The sequence below is a fragment of the Magnolia sinica genome, chromosome 19, assembly GCF_029962835.1.
Source record: "Magnolia sinica isolate HGM2019 chromosome 19, MsV1, whole genome shotgun sequence".
NCBI classification, from domain to species: Eukaryota; Viridiplantae; Streptophyta; class Magnoliopsida; order Magnoliales; family Magnoliaceae; genus Magnolia; species Magnolia sinica.
Window position 1 is genome coordinate 19,578,534 of NC_080591.1, and position 20,876 is coordinate 19,599,409.

A 20,876-nucleotide genomic window follows, 5' to 3' on the forward strand; every position below is an offset into this window, starting at 1 on the left:
GAGGGACTTCTTATAGAAGGGGTCTGATGAAAGCTTCAAATTTCACCTCTTAAAATGGGAAGATGTTTGTAGGCTTGTTGTTAAAAGGGGAGTTGGTTTGCGGCCACTTAAGACTATGAATTCCGCCTTATTGAACAAATGGTTGTGTAGGTTTGGATCTGAGGATGGTCACATGTGGCGTGACATTGTCGCTTCCATGTATGGTACCTCGATGGGGGGATGGGAAACAAATAGATCCTCTCTCTACAGGGCTTCTTATGTTTGGAAGTCCATCATGTCGATCCGGGACTCTTTTTAGCAAGGTGTGGTGTTCTCAGTGGGTGACAGTTCGAGGACTCGTTTTTGAGATGACTGTTGGTGTGGCGAGACTCCGCTTTGGTCCATCTTTCCAGCCTTAGCAGATATTGCAGCTCATCCAAATTTGATAGTGGCTAATTGCTTTGCAGAGATAGGATCAGCATTTATTCAGACTCCAAGTTGTCGGAGAAACCTTTCTGATGACGAGACAATAGATTTTATCAATCTGCTGAGTTGCCTAAAGGGGGTCCAGCCGCAAGGAGGTGCTGATGTGATGGTGTGGAAGCTTCACAACTCAGGCCAATTTACAGTTAAGTAATTCTACAAGCTGCTCTATTCCAAGTTGTCCGGCCTGATCGAGCAGTTCCCCGGTCAGTTTTGGTCCTATGGGGACCCTCCAAAAGTAGCTGCTTTTGTTTGGCTGGTGGGAAGAAAGAAGGTTCTGACGATTGACAATCTTCAGAAGAGAAATATGATGATCCCTAACATGTGTTGAATGTGTTTTCGCGAAGCCAAGACAGTGGACCATCTTTTCATTTTCTGCCCTTTTCCTCAACAGATTAGGGCCCACTTCTTACTGTTGTTTGGAGTGGACTGGGTGATGCCGAAGTTAGTTCCCGACCTCCTTTGGGCCTGGCATGGGGGAGGCAATGGGTATTCCTCTCATTCTAAATGGCACCTCTCTATCCTTGCTATCTGGTGGTCCCTTTTTTTTTGGGGGGGGGAGGGGGGATTAGAGGCGTTTCCAGATTCGTTTTAGGTCCAGTCAAGTGATTATTTTTGGGGTGAATTCTCTTCTCTCTGAATGGGCTGAGTTATAATTTTTCGGCTGAGTTGTAAATTATCAGCGCTCAGGTGGTCTTTTGTGTGGACCCTCTCTTTTTTTTCTTTTCCCTGCCCGGTTGTATAGTTTTTTCTGTTTTTCTTAATAAAATTCTTCATCATTAAAATAAAAAAATAAAAAATAAATAAATATGAGCCAAAAGCTAGTCAGCTGGGTAGTAACCCCTCTAATGGAGCATTTCAGACTCAATGTTGACAACTGTTCTTTTGGTAGTCCTGGGCCAGCTGGGATTGGCAGCATAGTGAGGGACTATTGGATCTGTGTTGATCGAGTTTCCAGGTCTGTGGGCATCAAAGACTCTAATTTCATGGAAGCATCAGCCTTACTCAAGAAGTCAAGGTGGCAGTGTGATTTCAGTTTTCTAATAGCAGTGATTGAAGGTGATTCGTCATATGCGATTTCTTGGGCACTCTGGTTACTTTCCCTGGAAGTTTTCAAATTATTATGCAGAAGGCAACTGAGATGTGTGCAGATCAGAGTTTCAGTTTCCACCAAGTCCCAACTCCGAGACTAATTGCTTTGCTAAAGCTGGATCCCACTAGTTCGTCAACTCAAATCTTTTATAGGAGAATCTTGAATCAGAGCTAAGTTTTCTAGTCTTTCCTTGTGTTTGGATTGTAAGTTATCTTTTTTATTTTTTTAGCTTTGTTTGTGTTAGTTCAGGATTGGGTTGGGTGAGATGGCAGTTTTGTGCCATGTTGTTGCTGTGTATGTTTATGTTTCAATTTTGTTGTTATCCGATGTTTTTTGGGTTTCAGCTTTTCCTGGGCAGTGTTATCAAAATTGTATGAGTCACAATAAGATTCTTATTTATTGTATCAAAAATCCTAAATAATTATAAGAACATCATGGATTATGTAAATGGGGCCGAAATTACTATGAAAAATAAAAAATTTCATTTTTTTTCTTCCATTTCTTTTACCCCTTTACTTCTAAATAATATAAAAGAGCCACCCCTATTAAAAATTCCTCGTTTTTGTCTTCTGAAAGAGAGAGAGAGAGAGAGAGAGAGAGGAGATTTGGGGACTCTTTATATTAAAAAATCCAAACAAAGAGATCAAGATATCATTTTATTCAGTCAGCAGAATCTAATGCTACTTTCAATGTGATTCTAGGTTCAAGAAAGGTACAAAAGAACAAAATTGTTGAAGGACTCTTGTATGTTTGTTAAGGTAAATTTCTTAAAGGGAAAAAGTTGAAAGAGAGAAGAATCCTTTACCATCCTAATATGTCATATGTATGCCAATATATGTGTTCTAAATTGATGGTATCCTTATATTTATTACTTTTCTTGATTCATGTCAATGGAAAATGGGTGATTGATGAGTTTTTATTTGTATCTGATTTATTTATATTTTATTTAGATGTTTTTTATTTTTTCTAGAAAATCAGAAAAAATCTTATGATTTACGATGTGATTTGTGATTCAATGCAATTACCCCTATTACGATTTCCAATATAGATAACGATTTTGACAACATTGTCCCAAGGCCCTTTCTTGTTGTGTTTTTATTGCCTTTGATCACTAATCAAAGAAAAAGAAAATTAGCCATCGAGATAATGGATAAGAGATTTTAATATAAAGTAAAGATCTCAACATGCTCCCATAGGAAGGATATCAACAATCTCACTCAGTCACTTTGAGACATGAAGAAATATGACATTGGATGAGGATAGACAATCCCTAATCTTATTCGTAGTAAAACAAAGTCCCTAAGCTTCTGTACATAGAAATAGAGCAAAGGAACTCTTTTTTTTAAAAATTATCATGTCAGACAATTCATTGATTGTAATCAACTTTTTTATTTAATCAACCTTCATAATCAACTCTTTTATTTAATCAACCTATGTAACAGGCTATTAGATAGAGCTTGATTGTAATCAAATTATGTAATACTCTATTGCATTGCACCTGTGGGAGTTTTATGCTCTCGTAACCAGTCCCCAGCCTAAATAAAAGAGGAAGGTTGTGTCAGATTGGCAGCCGACATCAAGCTTATGCCAAAACTTCCAAAATGAATCCGAAAAATATGACATTCGCATTCCAAACTCATGCTAGGGCGCTCCTTGTAAGTGACGTGCTGAATCATAACCTAGGTGCAGTGAGAAATGGGCAAGGGTTGGCTAGAGCATTCCCTGGAGGCAACATGCTGCAAAAGCACTCAATTGCTGTAAGAAGTAGGCAAGGGTTCCAGCACCATTCTGGACGCGTGCGGATGAAAAAAAAAAATGGTCCGAGAGAATAGGATTTGTATTGCCACGTGGAATATAGGAACATTAACAGGTATATGTAGTAGATACAATGAAACGAAGGGGAGTTAACATAACTTGTCTTCATGAGACCAAGTGGAAAGGGGCCAAAACTAGAAATACTGATGGATGTAAGATTTGGTATAGAAAAGGTCGATGATAGAAATGGGGTAGCGATAGTGGTAAATGAAGATTTAGATGATAAAGTTGTACATGTTGAGAGAGTAAGTGATGGGATTTTATTAATAAAAATTGTGTTGGGAGAGGAGATACTGTCATTAATGCATACGCGATGCAGGTAGAGTTAGATGATATAATTCATAGACAATTTTGGAAGGATATAATTTTGAATGAAAAGAGGATAGTTGTAGGAGGAGACTTAAATGATCATGTAGGAAAAGAAAGTAGAAGATATGAGAGGGTACATGGAGGACATGATTTTGGGAGAAGAAATGAGTAGGGGAGGCTATACATGATTTCGCTATGGCATACAATCTAGCTCTAGCAAACACATGAGAGATGAACATTTAACAACTTTTAGAAGTGGATCATATACAAGCTAAATAGGTTTCTTTCCACTTAGGAAGACAGAACAATCAATATGTAAAGACTGTAAGGTAATACCTGGAGAGAGTTTGACCAAGCATCTGGTTAATGGCTATGGATATTTACATTAAGAGACGGAAGAAAGGGAATGAAATTAATAGGTGTCAAAAAACTACATGTTGGAATTTAAAATTAGAGAAAACAATGTTATTCGGAAAAAATTGATGGAGGAAGGCAGGTGAAATGTCGAGGAAGAAGTAAACATTATGCAGAATGAGATGGCTTAAGTAGGAAAGCACAAAAGATGTTTTAGGAGTATCCAGAGGGAAAAGCCAAAGGAAACTAAGAGGTGAAATGACGATGTACAAAAAACTATTAGCAAGGGCTAGAAACAATGAAAGTCTTGAACAATATAGAAATGTCAAGAAGCTTGCTAAGGAAGTAATAAGTGAGACTAAACGTAAGGCTTATGATGATCTTTACAACAGATTGGGGATAAAGGAAGGTGAGAAAGATATCTTCAAACTTGCACAAATGAGAGGAGGAAGAGTGGGAACCTAGATCATGTGAGATACATTAAGAGTGATGACCATAGGGTACTATTTGAGGACAATGAGATCAATGAAAGGTGGAGAAGCTATTTCCAGAACTTGTTAAATGACAAATCACTCTGAGAGCATAGAGATAGAAGGAACCATAAGCTTAAAAGAATGTTGAAGTCCATAGATACTTTTGTAAGACTAGAATATTTGAAGTAAAAGAAGCTTTGAGAAAGATGAAAACGGGAAAGGCCCTTGGACTAGATGGTATACCAATAGAGATGTGGAAGTAGATGGGAATACTGAGTTATATTGGCTGGCAAAGTTGTTCAGCAAGATTATAAGATCGAAGAAAATGCTAGACGAATGGAGGAAAAATGTCATGATACCTATTTGTAAGAATAAAGGAGACATATAGAGCTGCACCAACTATCATGGGATTAAACTTATGACTTATGAGCGATACTGTGAAACTCAGGGAAAGAGAGTGAGCAAAGACTAAGGCATGAAACAAATGTATCAGAAAATTAGTTTGGTTTCATGCCAAGGAGGTCTACCACTGAAGATATTTTCCTACTTGGACAATTGACGGAGAGGAGTAAGGATCTCCACATGGTCTTTTATTAATTTAGAGAAAGATTACGATAGAGTTCCTAGAAAGCTAATTTGGTGGGTGTTGGGAGAGAGGAGTTTCAAGGGGATATATTGACGTGATAAAGGATGGTATGAGGGAGCAATGACAAATGTGAGGGATCACTAATGGAGAGACAAGTGAGTTCCCAATTACTGTGGGCTTTCACAAGGGATCAGCATTGAGCCCGTACCTTTTTGGATATGAACGAGTTAACGAGGCATTTACAAGAAGAGATCTCATGATGCATGTTATTTGTAGATGACATAGTTTTGTAGAGATCCCATTGATAATGGTTTAGTTTTGACAAGGGCATAAACGCAGTTGGAATTATGGAGAGGTGCTTTAGAATCTAAAGGATTTAAAATTGGTCAAACTACAAAGTATATGGAGCACAATTTTAGTAATAATAGGAGTGGGAACGGGGGTTTAGTAAAGATCATTGACCAAGAAGTTTCCCAAAATTACCACTTTTGATGTCTTGGGTCGATAATTCATTACAGTGGAGAGATTAAGAAGGACGTTTCCCATAGAATTCAAGCAGGGTAGAAGAATTGGAGATGTGCCTCTGCAAGGGAAATTTTATAGGATAGTTATAAGACCAGCCATGCTTTATGGGACAGAACGTTAGGCAATTAAGGAACAGCATCTCCAATAGGACGAGTTTATCTGCATTGACAATGTTGAGATGGATACGGGGACACCCTGTTGTCATAAAAACACACACGCACACACACACACACACCAATAGGTAACAAAATGAGGGGAAAATAGACTTAGATTGTTTGTTCATGTGCAACGGAGACACAAGGACTACGCTAGTTAGGAGTGAGTTCGTATAAGTTGAAGGCTCTAAAAGGGTAAGGGGAAGGCCCAACTGGATGTGGGTGGAGGTAGTAAGAAAAGACTTGATGGCCTATGATCTAATTGAAGTTATGGCCTCTTTTTTCATTTTTCCTTGTTTTTTGGTATTACTTTTGTGCAATTTATACAATTTATTGTACATACTTTTTCTATATTTTATTTATATGAAGTGGATATAGGGTTAACCACACATCTCCGAATATTATCAAATGATTGAATGGATATGTTACACTTCATAGGTTCATTGTGCGTGGAAAATGCCTTAGTACAAGTATGTAAGCATAGATTTTAGATACAAGTGATTGCATTGCAATTTTGAGTTTCCAAGATGCAGATCATACATACCATATCCTTGTAAGATGACAAAAGCTTGACCTGATAATGCTCCTAAGTCAAAATAAACCGAGTAAATCATTGTTAGTTACATAAGATTGAAAATTGATAGCATCTGGGAAGCCTGAATTAAATATAGAGAGAGAGAGAGAGAGTCCTATTTTAAATGCAGGTATCTAAGTTAGTAATCAAAATTGCTTCAAGTACACATGGCACGCGTGTAGAAGATGGAGGTCATTCATTTGATTAGGCTTACTATGGATGGTAAGTACCTCAAAAATCACACTAGTCAAATGATTCTAGCCATTGACTGAGGGACTTTTGCCCATTTATTGTGGACCATTGGTTGGATTTTTTCATAAGAAACCATTCATAATCCTTAAAAATACTCCATTTGAAAGCCGGAAAAGCATACCAATGTGACTTTTGATGTACAACCTATACATGGTATAGTTTATAGATGACAATGTTCGAAGTATCAGTATCGCTATAAGTTTCACTAGTCGAGGACACGGAAACAATATCAATATCACTGATAACCAGAAATGCGAGAAAACATGGGGAAAATGATATAATTTTCAGTGAAACTTCAGGAGATGATAAAATACATATATTTGCATATTTAGCTATTAAAAAAATTGCAAAAAGAATGTATACACAATAAGTTTCCATTTAATGGGGGCTTAAAAGCATGTGTGTCATCGTAAGAACCATTTGCAGGCTTTGCTAACCATCCCATCCATCCAAACATTCATCGATATTGCAGAATATCGACAATTCATGATATTTTCCAAAGAAATCATCAACAATGGGAAAGGAAACAAAATATTGTGGTCTTGATATCAGGCATGTTACGATAATGATAATATTGAGATATTATCAATATTAGCAACAACAAATTAAAAATTGCATACAAAAATGTGTTCATAAATAAATAAAAGAAATAGAATTTATTTATTTTTGATAAACAAACTTTCTGTGATATCTCTACGTTGGCAATATTATTGAAATATCGCCAATGCACTTGTGATACAAGCGTCACCTAGAATTTACACAGTTGAAAATATTGGCGACACATTCGTGATATCGATACATTAGTAATACAAGCGACAACTGGAATTTACACAAATGAAAATATTGGCGATAACGATTCGTTGGCGATACTTAGCAATACATTGTTAATGCTTGGAATTTCTAATATTACCGTTGTTATCAGTATCGCCAAGCTGGAGATAACGATAATATCAGAGATATTTCGATAATATCAGAGATAATTCAAACAATGGTAGATGAAAGGTGCAGATCTTGTACATGCGTGCCATGTGTACAGGCTTGATAACTAACTTGGAAATGTGTTTATCTATGTATATTTTCCTTCAATAAATGTCATGCACTAGTATGACAACCCAAATGCCTTGATTACAAGTGATGTAATTGCATTGTTCACTTGACTAACATTTAACAACTATGCAAAATAGACATATAAATGCATGGTCTATGTAATTTTGTATAGGGAAGAAAGAGAGAAGATGAATTTGGGGGGGGGGGGGGGTTGCGGGGCGGCGAGAGAGAGAGAGAGAATGAGAATAGGGTTGGATGCCCCCACCCCTTTTCTTAAATAACTTAAGTAATAAACCAAAAATGAGAAAACCACCCCACTTATTACAATAAGCTTTGTACACAAAGTGTACCAAATAAGACCAAGAAAGAAGCCACATAATCGAAGTAGCTAGGTACAAGTACAACCATCCTAGGTAGGTTGTGCTATCAGACAACCCACATTCATCACCATCAACTCTCCCTCTCAAGTTGGTACAAAGATTGTCAATCCAACTTGGAATAATGCAGTCAAACTAGCTGCAACCAAGAGCTTTAGTAAACACATAATTACGTTGGTCCTAAGACTTGACATAATGATGCAGGAGCATTTTCACATCGGGCTCAAGTGGGGTGGCCTATGGGATGCAGGGGCACACTCCAAGTGGGCGGCCCATGTGAGGCAGAACCCATGTGATGTCGGGCTCACGAGGGGATTCGATCGAGGACCTAACCCATGAGATGTGGGGCCTGGGCTATGAGATAAAGGAATTGATTCGCCACACTCTACCAATTCAAGCTTTTAAAGCAAGTGGTTAGTTGTCCTACATCAAAGTGGTATCAAAGTGGGAGGTCTCGTGTTCGAGACTCCTCACCGGGGGCGATTAAGGCAGGGGCATTTTTACACTGGGCTCGAGTGGGGTGGCATGTGGGATGCAGGGGCACACTCGAGGTGGGTGGCTTGTGTAAGGCGGGTGGCTCATGTGAGGCAAAACCCATGTGATATGGGCCCCACAAGGGGGTTCAACCGAGGACCTAACCCATGGGATGTGGGGCCTAGGCTATGAGATAAAGGGATTGATTCGCCACGCTCTATCAATTCGAGCTTTTAGAGCAAGTGGTTAGTTGTCCTGCATCACATAAGGAGTAGAAATTTCAACCCCAAAAACCTTCTCAAGTTTGAGGTGATAGTCAACCTCAATATGCTTAGCTCTTATTCCAAAGCATGAAAGAGGGAGAGAAAGGAGAGAGAAGATAGCAACCTTCTCATGCTCCCACCTCCTTATTATATTATTAGGGCTTCACTAACTAAAAGCAAAATTACAAATATTTCATTCCGCACTCAAGTTATGGTGTTACATCAGCCCATGGGCATAAACCTTAACCCAACACATGTTTAAGCCCCATAAAACAAAAGGAAGGCACATGAGAGACCAAGCTGGCCCACTAGACCACAAGCCTTGGTGAACATATCCACAAATGGATCTTGGGCCTTGAAGAACGGCATGCACATTTCCTTGCTAGTAACTTTCTCCTTGATAAGACGACAAATTACTTTGATGTGTTTGGTGTTCTCATGATAAACTAGGTTGTTAGTAAAGTGAGAGGCATCTTGATTATTAATACAACCTTATGGGAATATCAACCATGAACCCAAGCTCGCACATTAACATCTTTAGCTAAATGAGATCACACATCACGTGGGCCATTGCCCTGTATTCTACTGCAACTAGGGTTGTACACGAACCCAGTTAGCTCGGTTAGCTCACTCGACTCAACTCAAAAAAGCTCGATTTGAAACTAAGTTCGAGCTGATTTTTTGAGCTCGAAAAAATTTCAAACCAAGTTCGAGCTTGCCTGAGCTCAACTCGACTTGGATCGAACCCCAACTCGAATCAAACTCGGATCGAACCAGTTCGATGACTCGGTTTCTTTGATATTGATGTTGCTCACCAAGTGTTTGGTGTAAGCCAACAAAATCCTTAAGTTGTTCTGTCACATTTTATCCCTCATATTGCGAGTTTCAGGATCTAAAGACGGGGAGGATGATTGATGGAGGACATGAAGTGAATGGACTCTATTACCTCGATAGTGGATTAACTGGAGCTGCATTGCAATACCTCTCCTTGTCAGTGGCATTCCAAGCTTCGTCACCCTAAAGTAATTCAAAGAGTCTTGTTTCGTCGTGTCATATGTGTCTATGCTGAAGTACGAGGCTTGCGAGTTAAACAAGCATCATAGAGTGTCATTTCTTCCTCATGTGGACAAAATAAGTGATAAACCTTTCTATTTGATACGTTCTGATGTTTGGGATTCAAACCGTGTTAATAATTTGTCTGATTTCAAATATTTTATTATATTTATGGATGATTATTTTTGAATTATATGGTTATACTTAATGAATAATCATTCTAAAGTTTCCCTTGTTTTAAGGAACTTCATATGGAAATACAAACACAATTCAATACTAAAGAGTGTATTCTATGTTCAAACAATGTTAGGAAATATGTTTCTCATGATTTCAATTGATATTTCTCATCTCATGGCAAAATTCACCAAACTTCGGGTGCATATACGCTACAACAAAATGTAGCAGCTAAACGTTAGACTCAACATTTACTTGAGGTTACTAGGGCATTGTTATTAAATATGAGGGTTTTAATTATTTTTTCAAGTGATGTAGTCTTGACTGCACACTACCTAATAAATTGAATTCCATTATCTATCTTAGATGGAAATCCTCTTTTTCTGTTTTATGTTCTCGTATTCCAACTTTTTCAATTCCTCTTAAAATATTTGGCTCTGTGTGTTTCATACATTGGTTTGATTATGTCCTTGACAAATTTGAACCAAAGGCCATCAAGTGTATTTTTCTTTGGTGCTCTCATACTCAACGAGGGTATAAATATTATAATCCTCTCCTGTAGACATTATGTGTCAGTCGATGTCACTTTCTTTTAATATACTTCACATTTCTTTGAGGATGGGAGGTCATTGCAATTTAGAAAAAATGGTTCTACTACTCTACCTGTTGTGCTAGACATGGCATATTTAGTGAAGGAGAAGCATGTACAGCATGTAGTCTTTGCAGGTCTACTTCAGACGTTTCAAGAGAGGAGATGAAGTGCATACAAGCATGCCTTCTATTAATCCTCCTACCCTCTCAAAAGATCATTGTCCCCCTGAATCTTCACCTGTACTGTGAAATGAAGGTGACCTACTAATCGCTCTTCATAAGGGTATATGTTCTTGCACTCAACATTCTATTTCTCAATTTGTTTCCTTTGTTAGTTTTTCTCCTTTATTCGACAATTTTCTTTGCTCTTGTAGTTCTCATTTATTCTTCATTCTTCCAAGAGGTTCTCAATAGTGATGAGTGGAAATGAGCTATGAAAGACAAGATGACTGCACTTTATCAAAGTCAAATTTGGACATTAGTTGAACTTCCTATTAGAAATGTGCAGTTAGGTGTAGATGATGAAGTATAAACTTGATGGTTTAGTTGATCGATTAAAAGCTCAATTGGTTGTAAAAGGGTACTCTCAAACCCTATGAGTCGACTACTCAAAGACATTTCTCCTACGGCCAAGCTTCACTTCGTATGTTGTTGTAATTTAGATTGGTTGTTGTATCAGCTTAATGTGAATAATTCCTTCCTTCGTGGAGATCTTGTTGAAGAAGTTTATATAGAGCAACCGATTGGCTCTGTTGCTCAGGGGGAGTCAAACAAAGTATGCTATCTTAAGAAGTCAATCTATGTTTTAAAATAATTGTCACAAGCTTAGTTCAGTAAGTTCTATAAAGTGGTATTTGAATTTGGGATGAAGCGTAGCTAGGCTGACCACTCGGTCTTTATAAGAAGTGAGGCAGGTGTCATTGTGTTGATTGTGTATGTGGATGCTATCATTGTCATCGGTAGTGACACTATAGGTATTGACAAGTTAGAGAAATTTTCACAACGACACTTCTATATGAAGGATTTGGGTCGTCTTCGATACTTCTTGGGTATTGAGGTAGCAAGGTCTAAGGTGGGCATTAATTTGTCTTAACGAAAATATGTGATAGATTTTCTAGATGGGACAAGTCTTGTGGGAGCTAAGCCTACCAAAATTCCCATGGATACAAACCAGAAGCTGAGTGTGGATAATGGGGAACTATTTGATGATCTAGGGAGATATCGATGATTTGTCGGAAAATTGATCTATTTAACAATTACTTGAATAGGTATCATTTATCCAGTCAGTGTGGTTAGTCAATTCATGCAAGCTCCTAGTATTCCCCACATGCAAGTTGTGCTTCATACCTTTGAGTATTTAAAGGGATCTCCCGATCGTATTCTTTATAAGTGGAATGGCCATCTCCAAGTAGAAGGATGTTGAAATGCAGACTGGGTTGGCTTTGCATTTGATAGGTGATCTACTACTGGTCACTATATCTTTGTAGGTGGTAATCTTGTTCTGTGGAGGAGTAAGAAGCAAAGCGTAGTTGCTCGTTCAAGCACTGCAGACAGAATGGGTGGAAATAGGCCTGGAGATATAACCATCAAAACCATCATCCAAAGAGCAAACCCGATTTGCCAACGCTAGTTTTCCAACAAGATCCCAACACATATTAGCTTTATGGTTATTAAGACCATAATAAGTACACTGCCAATTACCACGACCACAAACGTGGTTACCACCGAAATCTGTACCGCAACCTCCCCAAATATTCCTACCTCCAAAACAACCTCCCCTAAAATATCTAACACCAAATCGTCCACCACAACCACAGCCATCTCGACTTCATCTCCTCTACCAAATGTAGAGACGATCAAAGAACAATTAGATAAGGATGAACTGTGTGCATCAGTGTTTTCAATAGTGCTGTAACGTAGCGTGTAGCGTACGCTACGTAGCATAGCGTAACAAAAACGCTACATAGCATATGCATGTAGCGTAATTCCCTGGTAGCATAAGCTATAGGGTATGTAGCGTAAGCTACGCTGCATGTAGCATACACTTCATGTAGTGTAGCATGGATAGTGTAAGCTACCTAAAATCTCATTTTTTTCAAGTGTTTTTTCTATGTTAGTTAAACACCTATTTTAAAATGGTGATGACTTATACCTATGACACATGACACTACATTAAACTAATCCAGACCATCCAAATTGTGGTCCATATCGTAGATAGAGCACTTAGATCAATCCGGACCATCCAAATTGTGGTCTATATCATGAATTTGTGATGTTTCAATAAATAAAAAAGAAGTCATACAGAGATGTCTAAAGGCAAAGAGAGAAGGATTTTGCATGGAAATAAGTGGTTGATGATCTCGATTCGTAGTCTACTCATAGAAATTATGCATTTTGTAAATTTTATCATGTGTTCTATTATTTTAATTAAAAATATTAAGGATTGTGTAGCTTATGCTACACGCTATAGAGGGCCAAACATCACGCTATATGCTACACGCTATTTAAAACACTTATGTGCATTTATATTGGCCGCACATTACACTCGGACAAATGTCTTTGTGGTAGATGGGACCTCAATACCCCCAAGGATTTTAGCTCTCACAGTCTCAAACTCAAGACAAAGGCCAGAGAAAAATTTAGTAATATGCAATTCCTCTCTCTACTATCTCAGTCTCATAATATGTCGATTGGGGGGGGGGGGGGTACACATTTAGATCTTCCCACATGCCTCGCAAGGCTAAATAATATTCTCCTACATTCTTATCTCCATATTGGAGAGCAAAAATATTCTAGGGTAGTAAGTAATAAATACGGGTTAGATTTTTCTCACCCAAATACATCTCCCTCAAGTTTTCTCACTCTTTTTTCATCTTGAAGAAGACATTTGCACTGAAGTGAAGTTCCATATATTGTTCCACAACAAAGCTCCAATCTAATCACCTTCTTTACCCCATCTTCACATTCTATTGAATTTTCAGTAGACTTGGGGGAAATCAAATACTTTAACTCTCTCCTACCCATAAGAAATACTTCTGCAGATGTGACCCATTGTAGGTAATTTGCTCCATTAAGTTTAGTTGATGTGATTTGCAGAGTTACCAGCTCAGATGGAGACTAGAGATTATTCTTTGCCCATTCTTAACGTCCATATCTAGGGGAAAAAGAAATCAAACACATAGGGGAAAAACTTCGAACTAAAGCTTACCAAACACACACTTAAAGATAATGTATAGCCATGAATACAACCAATCGGCAACAATACTTGATTCACACCTTTGACACGTATACTTGATCTTCAATTTTGACCATAAACAACTTCTACACACCTTCATCTTCAAATCTAACCGTAGATCTGACCACAAATGCACGATGGACGGCTTTGAACCACACAATGGTTATGTATGAAAGTGGGCCTCACGCACCTTCACATGGTGGCACAAAGATGAAAACAGATTTGGGGTAAATCAGCCCTCAAACAATTTAAGCTTTCACCGAAAGAAGATGAAAGAATAAGAAAGAAGAAAGGTGAAATACATAGCATGAAACAAGGTACCAGATCAATGATGCCCTGGTACCATGTTGCAAAGCATGAGAGAGAGAGAGAGAGAGAGAGAGAGAGAGAGAGAGAGAGAGAGAGTGGGGAGAAGGAGGGTAGCCAACAACACTCACACCCACACCCACACCTTATTATATTATTAGGGCTTCACTAATTAAAAGCATAATTACAAATATACCTTTCCACAATTAAGTCATTGCATTACATCAGCCCATGGGTCTAAACCTTAATCCAACGCATGTTTAAGCCCATAAAACAAAGGAAACCACATGAGAGACCAAGCTGACCCACTGGACCACATGCGTGATCAATATGGGCCATCAACAATTCTCTCATGAAAAACTAGATCATTCGCAATATGGGAGGCTGCTGGATTATCACAGAACAACTGCACTGGCAGATCCATGACAAAACCCCATTGCTTGTAACAGTTTTTTTTAATAACACAAGTCACAACTCGCATGTAGTGCAAGCCATAGTTTTATGCTCTGCTTCGGCACTGGATCAGGCTACAACACTGTTTCTTACTCTTCCATTTAACTAAATTTCCTCACACGGAAATGCAGTATATATCTAGATAAGACATCACTCATACCATGCATATTGTTGGTCAGTTCATCTCATCCCCTCAATTGGCTCATTAATTAGCAGTGCTTCGCATTATTAGATATTTGAGAGGACCTCTTCATTAGGCATTATTGCTTTCTATGTCCTTGTAGCTCAACTTCGAGCTTATGAAGATGAACATATGTTACAACTAGACAATCTACTACAGGATTTTGCATTTCTCTACGAGATTCACATCTCATGGGAGTGCACAATTCAAGCTATCATTGCATGATCGATAGCTGAAACGCAATTGGGAACAATTGCTAACAATGCATTAGACGTACTTTCGCTCCGTTGGCTTCTCGCAGATATGGGCTTAAACATCTTCTCCAAGATTTCACTTTGTTGTGATGATGAGAGTACAATTCAAATTTTTAGCAATTTTGTAATTTCATTTTGTCTGTCATTGGTAACAGGAATCTTTACCCTACATCTCCAAATGATCAGATGATGTACTTCTTCACAGAGTCCTACACCATGACACCATTTAATCTTTTAAGCAAACCCTCGATGCTTTCTACGTTGGGGGGTGGGTGGGGGGGTACCCTCAAGGGTATTGTGGACTTTCGCCATTGTATATAACCTTGTAATCATGTTTTTATTAATAACAAGCATCATTAAACCTCTCAAGAAAAGATGGTCACATCATCAGAACCAATATGTGAAAATAGGAAGTGGAGTTACTTCTAAAATAATAAATGCTCCAATTCCATTTTAAGGCCAAAAACTAATTATATCCATTTCACCACTCCCACAACCAAATGTCCTTATTTTGCCATTAAAGTCGAGGAATTTCCATTTCAAGATATTTGTAAATCAAAGATGCTCCAAGGTGGATCTACATGCCTAAATGCACGCGCACACACATACACACAAATATATCACACACACACACACACACATATATATATAGACACACACACGCAAAATGGATTATTATTTTTTTTGTAAAGGCAACACTATCAAGGATTGAACCCTGGATCACTGCCACGCACTACACTGTCCAGGGTGTCCCGAATCCATTATGTAACGGTGACGGTCGTACCCGTTACGCAATACGGGGGCGTAACGGGCAACCCCCCGATTTTGTAACGTAACGGCTATTACGGTACCGTTACCGGGCGTAACGGCCATTACTGCCCCATAACGGCTAGGCCGTAACGATCGAATAACGGTCAGTTTTTTTCTTTTTTCTTTTTAAGCTCTGTTTTTTCAGTTTTTTTGAAACCACTTGTTTCCAAACTCTTACTCAATCCTTCTATTACTATTTTCGACCAATCTTGGCTTGGTATTTGAGATAAAAACACATTATATTACAGATTTTGTTGAATTGAAGCTCTGTGGGGCGTGGGCCATTTTTCAGAAACTCGTCAAAAATAGGTATTTATACTTTTTATTGTATGTTTTGTTATTTTAATCATAGAATATGATGTGATAATTATAGTAGAACATGTTAATGTGCATTTTACAGATTTGTGGTGTTATTTTATATTTTTTATATTTTTTTCTATTTACGCACTATTTTCGGCCCCTTTTTTTAAAATTCGAAAATCATTTTTTAATGAATGGTTTGTTGTTTTAATCATAGAATATGATGTGTTAATCATAGTAGAACATGTTAATGTACATTTTACAGATTTGTGGTGTCATTTTATATTTTTTTATATTTTTTTCTATTTACGCACTAATTTCGACCCTTTTTTTTTAATTCAAAAAATCATTTTTTAATGAATGGTTTACTGTTTTAATAATAGAATATGATGTGTTAATTATAGTAAAACATGTTAATGTGCATTTTACACATTTGTGGTGTCATTTTATATTTTTTTCTATTTACGCACTAATTTCGGCCCTTTTTTTTAAATTTGAAAAATCATTTTTTAATGAATGGTTTGATGTTTTAATCATAGAATATGATGTGTTAACTATAGTAGAACATGTTAATGTGCATTTTACAGATTTGTGGTGTCATTTTATATTTTTTCTATTTACGCACTAATTTCGGCCCTTTTTTAAAAAAATCGAAAAATCATTTTTTAATGAATGGTTTGCTGTTTTAATCATTGAATATGATGTGTTAATCATAGTAGAACATGTTAATGTGCATTTTACAGATTTGTGATGTCATTTTATATTTTTTCTATTTACGCACCAATTTCGTCCCTTTTTTTTAAAATTCGAAAAATCATTTTTTAATGAATGGTTTGTTGTTTTAATCATAGAATATGATGTGTTAATTATAGTGGAACATGTTAATGTGCATTTTACAGATTTGTGGTGTCATTTTATAATTTTTTTCTATTTTCGAATTAGTGACTTTATGTTTTTATTTGCTTATATTGGACAGGTTTTGGAGCTTCTTAGGGTTTAGTTAGAACATAAAATCATCTTTATTGACATAGGTCATACACTCATACTCATATCTAATCTATATCTGATTATCTAATATCTACCTAAACCTAAAGAAATGTCTGGGTCTGGCCAACAAGTAAGGATATTGGATAGCAACATTGTGAGAGAGTTGGTGGTACTAGGCAACAAATGAAGTGCAACTATTGTGATAGACTAGTGACTAGTGGAATTACCCGTTTCAAACAACATTTGGCACATTGAAAGGGTCAAGCTGCAGGATGTACTAGAGTACCGAAAGAGATAATGGTTTTAATGCAAGCTAGTCTGGATGAGTCGAAGGGTAAACGTGCTGCTGTACAAAAGAAGAAAGATGATGTTTTGGATGCAGCTCGACAGGAGGTGTTTGGTCCTGAATATATGGGCATTTGTGATGAAGATATTATTGATTCTGACGAAGATTCAGATCGAGAATTAACTATAACTAGGAGAGAGAGCTTGCGTCTAGCTCGTGAAGAGGAAGAAAGTCGCCGCATGTTTGGCACGCATGGGTCAGTGCGTGATGGGGGGGGGTTTGGTGGGTTACGATGTGTGTTTGAGAGCCGATGACAGACATCTTCACGTGATGCCCCTATACGTTTGGATGAAGAAGTAAATGAGCCTAGGAGACCCTCTATTGATCCAATCCTGTTTAGGAAAGAATCAATTAAACAAAAGAAGATAAAACAAATGTGGAGTAGAACTTCCGTTAAGAAATTAGGTAAAGCAGCAGCAAAGTTATTTATACATGCCAACATACCTCCTAACACGGCCAATTCTCCATATTAGTAGGTGGTAATTGATGCAGCAGCAAAAGCAGGTGAAGGAATAAAAGCTCCCACGGCTAAGGAGATTAGGGGAAAATGGACAGATGCAGAGTATGCGGATGTGAAAGCATACGTGGCTACCTTTAAACCTGTATGGCAAGCCAGAGGATGCACGATCATGTGTGATGGTTGGATTGGCCCAACCAGACGCAGCATGATCAACTTCATGGTATACTGCCACTTAGGAACTATATACCACAAGTCAATTGATACCTTAAAGGTAACAAAAATTCTAATTATATTACTGGACTAATGGATAAAGTTGTGGATAAGATTAGAGAGGAGAATATAGTGTAGATTGTGACAGATAATGAAGCATCATATAAGCTTGCAGGACATATGTTGATGAATAAGAGAAAACATCTTTTTTGGTCACTATGTACTGCCCATTGTATTGATCTTATATTGGAAGATATTAGGAAGAAGAAGGATGTTAAGAAAATGATCGAAAGGGCAAGAGAAGTGACGACATTTATTTACAACCATAATCAAGTAATCGCAATAACGAGAAAGTTCACGAAAGGATGAGAGTTGTTGAGGCTTGCGACGACTAGATTCGCAACAAACTTTATAGCATTAGAGAGTTTATTCCAGCATAAGGGAGAGTCGAGTGAGATGTTCACTTCCCGAGAATGGCTCAACATAAAACATGGGAAGAAGATATCAGGGACACCGGTTGAAGTTGCGAACACCATACGGGACAACAAATATTGGAAGAGGGTCAAGTCGATCCTAAAGGTGATAGAGCCACTAATGAGGGTACTCTGTCTTGTTGAAACCGACGAAGCACCTACCAAGTCACGACACAGCCAGCAGAAGGAGGGTACGTCTAGTGGTGCACCAGGTCCGGGAGGTCCGGAACATCAGCAGGCTCATGGTCATGGTTATCATGATGGATATTCTTATGGTTAATTGGATTATGATTATGGTGGTTATACTGAGCCTGTTCCATCACATTCATGTTGGAGTAGTCCTCCCGATTAATATCCATGTGATTATAGATATCCAGATCCAAATCCTAGTTACTCATCACAGCAGACGTACTCTCAATCTCAAGATTCTCAACAGCCTAAGTACGGGCACCAGTATGGCTATTCGACGGGCACTGGTGGATATCCTTACTCAGGGTCGGAGTCATTGCCTAGTCAGGATCAGTCATCCTCTGGTTTCGTTAATCTAGTATTTCCTTCTGGCACTGGATATTATGAATATGCAACACCTACACCTATTGGACAACCTCAGCCTGATGATGACGATGACGATGATGTGAAGGTCGAGCAACCACAAAAAAGCAGATTCTCATTTTGGTGATGACTTGTGATTGTAAGTATATATTTGTATTAAGGTAAGTATTTGCAGCAGATAGCTCACAGCAGTATTATTGCAAGAAGCCAAGCACACACTTGACACTGCCGAACTTGTATTTAAAATAGCTCCCCTGACAACCAATCAAGTAATCCTTAATCAAGTTGCAGGGGAGTATATCAGACACTACTAATTTTTTTAAAAAAAATATTCTTGACTTGAGGATGACAGGTCATAGACAGAAATCACAGTCACATCCATAAGTATGTTCGAGAAATTCCTCAAAAATAATTGCAAACACCTAATGTAAGATATTTTCATATTACATTCATTCTAATATATCTATCATTGCTAGTAGATAGTTAGAAAATTAAATATATGAATTTTGTAGTCAAATTCAGGTTATCTAGTTCATAAATTCATCAGACAGTCCAATACAACTTCTCACCAAAGAGTTGACCGTTACACCACCATAAACATGTTCCAATTTATAAATGAATGCATATTTGGAATGCTTAGAATATTCCGGATTTAATCCATATTTTTTCATATTTTTTTGGCAAAAAAAATTTGTGCCGTTACGGGCCGTTACGCCCCCATATCCGTATCGGTATCGGAGGGCACCGTTACGCCAACCGATACCGATACGGGATACCTTGACACTGTCTACACCAGCTCATCTAACTAGCGGGAGACAAAACCAACTCAAAATGGATGGCATCTAAAAGGTCCAAATATCAAGAATGTCATGAAACCGTGAGGAAACAAATTTTGATGAATAGGGAATGCAATCAAATCTTCCTCATGCAACTGATCATCAAACACACATAAAACAGATTTGGCAGCCAGCTTCTTCCAATTTCAAGAAATTAGCAAGAATCTATGTAAGAAATGGGGAGTTATTTGATACTCCAGCTGTGTAAATGGGGAGTTATTTGATACTCCAGCTGTGTATGACGCTTGATAGACTGGCACTTACAAATGGTACACATGGAAAATATTAACTCAAATTAAACCGGCTAATTTTGGAACACACTGTCTCTGAGTAACAGTTTAAAAATCAGATGGCTTGAATAATCCAAACCTCTGATATTTCTCATTTTTAACCATCTAGTAGTCCAGCAATCTCATAGTCAGATAGAAAATAAGAGTAATTTTTGGTTCATGATACATCTAAACTGGTACCTGTAACTTGGATGGTTTAGTTTGAATTACTTGTATGTGAGTATGATATTTCCCAGTAAATTTCTAACTGCCAGCATATCATCCATCACACTCTGCAAGAGTATTGAAGTATTTCTCACAAGAAAGTACCTGTCGCCTAGCCAATTTTTCCTGTGCTCTTTGTTTAATATCGGACATTCCGCTCAAAACACCCACATCCATATCAGGCATGTACCTGATTCAACAGCCAAGATAAAAACCTCAAAAGAGGACTTTTCCAATTTGTCATGATGATCGCAATTCACAGTCATTCATTGTGCAGCAGTTTTTACACATCCCTGCAATCCATCTAGTGGGTCCTACTTGGACAGGCCATGATGCAAGAACCACTCCAATTGACAGTCCTGGACATCAACTAGAGGACTTTTACCCTTTGATTGTGGACAA

The 20,876-nt window shown here is 37.9% G+C and overlaps 1 protein-coding gene across 4 annotated transcripts in view; it reads right to left on the minus strand.

Annotated features, from left to right (window-relative positions):
• Positions 1 to 20,876, minus strand: part of LOC131235694 (uncharacterized) — a 60,126-nt gene that overhangs the window by 27,991 nt on the left and 11,259 nt on the right. For 2 of the 4 annotated variants that reach the window (XM_058232994.1, XM_058232990.1), the window contains exons 2-3: positions 20,580 to 20,664; positions 6,317 to 6,358 (exon numbers count right to left, since the gene is read on the minus strand). In XM_058232994.1, coding sequence (XP_058088977.1) covers positions 6,317 to 6,358; positions 20,580 to 20,664 — 127 coding nt within the window. The remainder of the gene's footprint in view (positions 1 to 6,316; positions 6,359 to 20,579; positions 20,665 to 20,876) is intronic. The other 2 variants (XM_058232992.1, XM_058232991.1) reach the window with 2 other exon arrangements.